This window comes from Aplysia californica, unplaced genomic scaffold (assembly GCF_000002075.1).
Source record: "Aplysia californica isolate F4 #8 unplaced genomic scaffold, AplCal3.0 scaffold01130, whole genome shotgun sequence".
Lineage (NCBI taxonomy): Eukaryota > Metazoa > Mollusca > Gastropoda > Aplysiida > Aplysiidae > Aplysia > Aplysia californica.
Genome location: NW_004798400.1, coordinates 146102 through 148853, shown reverse-complemented (window position 1 = coordinate 148853; position 2752 = coordinate 146102). Strand labels below are relative to the sequence as shown.

Sequence of the window (2752 nt, the reverse complement as noted above, 5' to 3'; positions counted from 1 at the left end):
ACAACCCAGATCCGTCCTGTGGAGCCTGCAAGGAGGAGGACGATACTATGGACCATGTGTTCCTGAGGTGTCCCGCCAGCTATCGTGCTAGAACCCGTCTGCTGGGACATTTCAGTAACCCATTTTCAGCACCTTTTAAGGACCCCCGGGCGAGTGTTGAGTTCCTGCGTGCTGTCGGCATCGCTGACCGTTTATGAAGCCACAGCGCCAGAAGAGAGAGAGAGCTCCTTGTCAAAAAAACTGCTTATTCACAGAAGGCCTAGTGTTTTGCATATTCCTCAACTCATGAACTCCAACTTTGGGAATGTTTTCCCCCCATATACATGTATGTGTGCACACATACACACACGCACACACAGACACACATGTTTATCCGTTCTTTAATAGTGAGAGACACAGAATGTTGGTACACGTTGTTCATGTATCACTATTTATTTCAAATTCAACAAGAAATAAAAGAACTAGTTTCTAAATTGACCCCATTACATTGATGTGTCATTGGATTTCATTTCCTGGTTTTACGCCTAAACTTTTCCAAAAAGTCAAAACTATATTCTTGTTTCAAAACTAGCAGAAAAGTTTGGATATCTCCAATGTGTAGCTTCAGTGCTCGGCACCCCTTGAACTTGAACAAGACATATTGTGAGTACAGTTTTGATGCTGGACTCCCATGTCTCTCTCTACCGTCTGCCTACCACTGGCAGGGATTGGCTTGTGGCGCTGTACGGACACGAGGCACTTCCGGTCTGCTCCGGGTGCTTGTTGCTCATCCAGAGAGATTTGAGAGCTTCGTGGAAGAGAGAGACAGAGAGGTTTTAAAACACATGAATATGTAGTACACTGTACAGAACTGCACTTTTTAAACAGGAGGTAGATATACAAGTACAACTTAAAATTTAGCATGCATATAGCGGACACACAAATAAGGTACTTAGTGAATGCACAAAAATTAGGAACAGATGTGCTTGTTGCTCAGGCAGAAAGATTTGAGAGCTGAATGACAGAGAGAGACAGGGAGGTTTTGAAATGGTATAAAACTGCACTTAATTTAAAAAAAGCGGTAGACACAAGTACATACAACTTACAGTTACAGTACAGTTTAGCATGCACATAGCAAACACACAAATAGGGAACAGATTTTCAGGTGTCAATTTATTTTTATACGTGTATTTTCATTGTATTCAAAACATGTAGGCCTACACAGCAAATTATGCTAAAACGGAAAAGATAACTGCTTCTTGCCAATTTCGTTTTGTGCTTTCTAGACTCTATTTTATGTGCCATCCGTGTGGTGTTTTTGTTCAATGATCTCAGCTAACACTCATTGGTTTTGATTCGTATTATATTGTAAGTTTAAGGGTCTCACTGTCTCATCTTTTATAAATTTCTTTTCCTTAGTCCTTAGCCTTATGTCCTGACTAGAGCCAAATACTTCAGCTTTGAATTTGAAACATTTATTCATGAGTCTAGTGCAGTGGAACTCGGATTCAACGAAGTCGTTGGGCCTGACCTTCAATTTCGTTGAATCTGAGTGTTCGTTATGGCAGGCATGAAGTTTTTGTGGAGATAATTACAGGCACCAAGCAAGCATTGTATAATCATAATAATATGTATTCGACTTTTTCACTCAAAAGTAGTTTGGATTCAAATGAGAGACATTTCCGTTTTTTTTAATACTGAAGATGCTGGACAATTCCAGGAAAACACACTGAACTCTACCCTACACACTCTTTGCAAAAGGGCCACTTCGTTCAAAATCATAATAATATGTATTCGACTTTTTCACTCAAAAGTAGTTTGGATTCAAATGAGAGACATTTCCGTTTTTTTAAATACTGAAGATGCTGGACAATTCCAGGAAAACACACTGAACTCTACCCTACACACTCTTTGCAAAAGGGCCACTTCGTTCAAATGCACACCTGCGTCATCTATCAAGTATCATCTGATTCTAGAACGTACTGTTTGCCGAACAAGTTATGTTGCTCTGTAGAGCCTTGCATACGGCATTTTTTTGGTTCTACAGTCCAGCGCGCAAAATTCATTACGTAGGCCTACATCTATGTCAAGACTAGCTTATCATTGTAACGTTGATCAGTATCAGTATCAGGGAATAAATAAAACTATTAAAACTGTGACACGTTTGTATCTTTACCTAAGTTCCACGCCAGGATCGTTTGTGCCCCCTCCCTCCAGACATGATACACACACAGTTACACGTGTGCTGGCCGCCCGCCCGACCCCAACACACGCAAAGACATGTGTGCCTCCTAACAACGTGTTTTTTGGTATGATAATGATAGGCCACTGATTGGTCGCATAAGATATAAACAATAGGCTAAGCGAATAATGGTTCACAATACAGGTGCCACTGATGGTTTCCTGGAATATATAAGGTTCGTTGTGGGAGAAACATGCGAGAAGCCACGTCGGAGTGGGCTGTTCATCATACAAGCGATTTCGTTGAATCCCAGCTTGCTCCTCACTTCTCGTATGTGTTCGTTGAATCCGAGCTATTTTTTTTTTTATGGATTGCAAAAGAGGGGAATCCAACTTCTTTCGTTGGATTCGAGTCCCACTGTTGTAAGGCGATCAACATTATCTTTCCGTTTTATGTCTGATGAAGTTATTAAATATGTGTATTTTTCTTCAACAGACCCAAAAAGTTGAAAAAGCTAGTTATTCAAGTTGGAAAATTCATCAGACATATTAAAAGCCCACCCCCCTCCCCCCACGTCCCCCTCCCTCTCTC

General features: G+C 41.0%; 1 protein-coding gene across 1 annotated transcript in view; it reads right to left on the bottom strand.

The window, feature by feature from the left end:
• Nucleotides 1-416: 416 nt before the first annotated feature.
• LOC101849097 (endoglucanase 4) overlaps nucleotides 417-2752 on the bottom strand; it is a gene marked incomplete in the record, with an annotated part of 43502 nt that continues 41166 nt past the window's right edge. Inside the window, 1 exon segment of the mRNA XM_035973313.1 lies at nucleotides 417-787. Within this exon segment, the coding sequence (XP_035829206.1) occupies nucleotides 681-787 (107 nt within the window).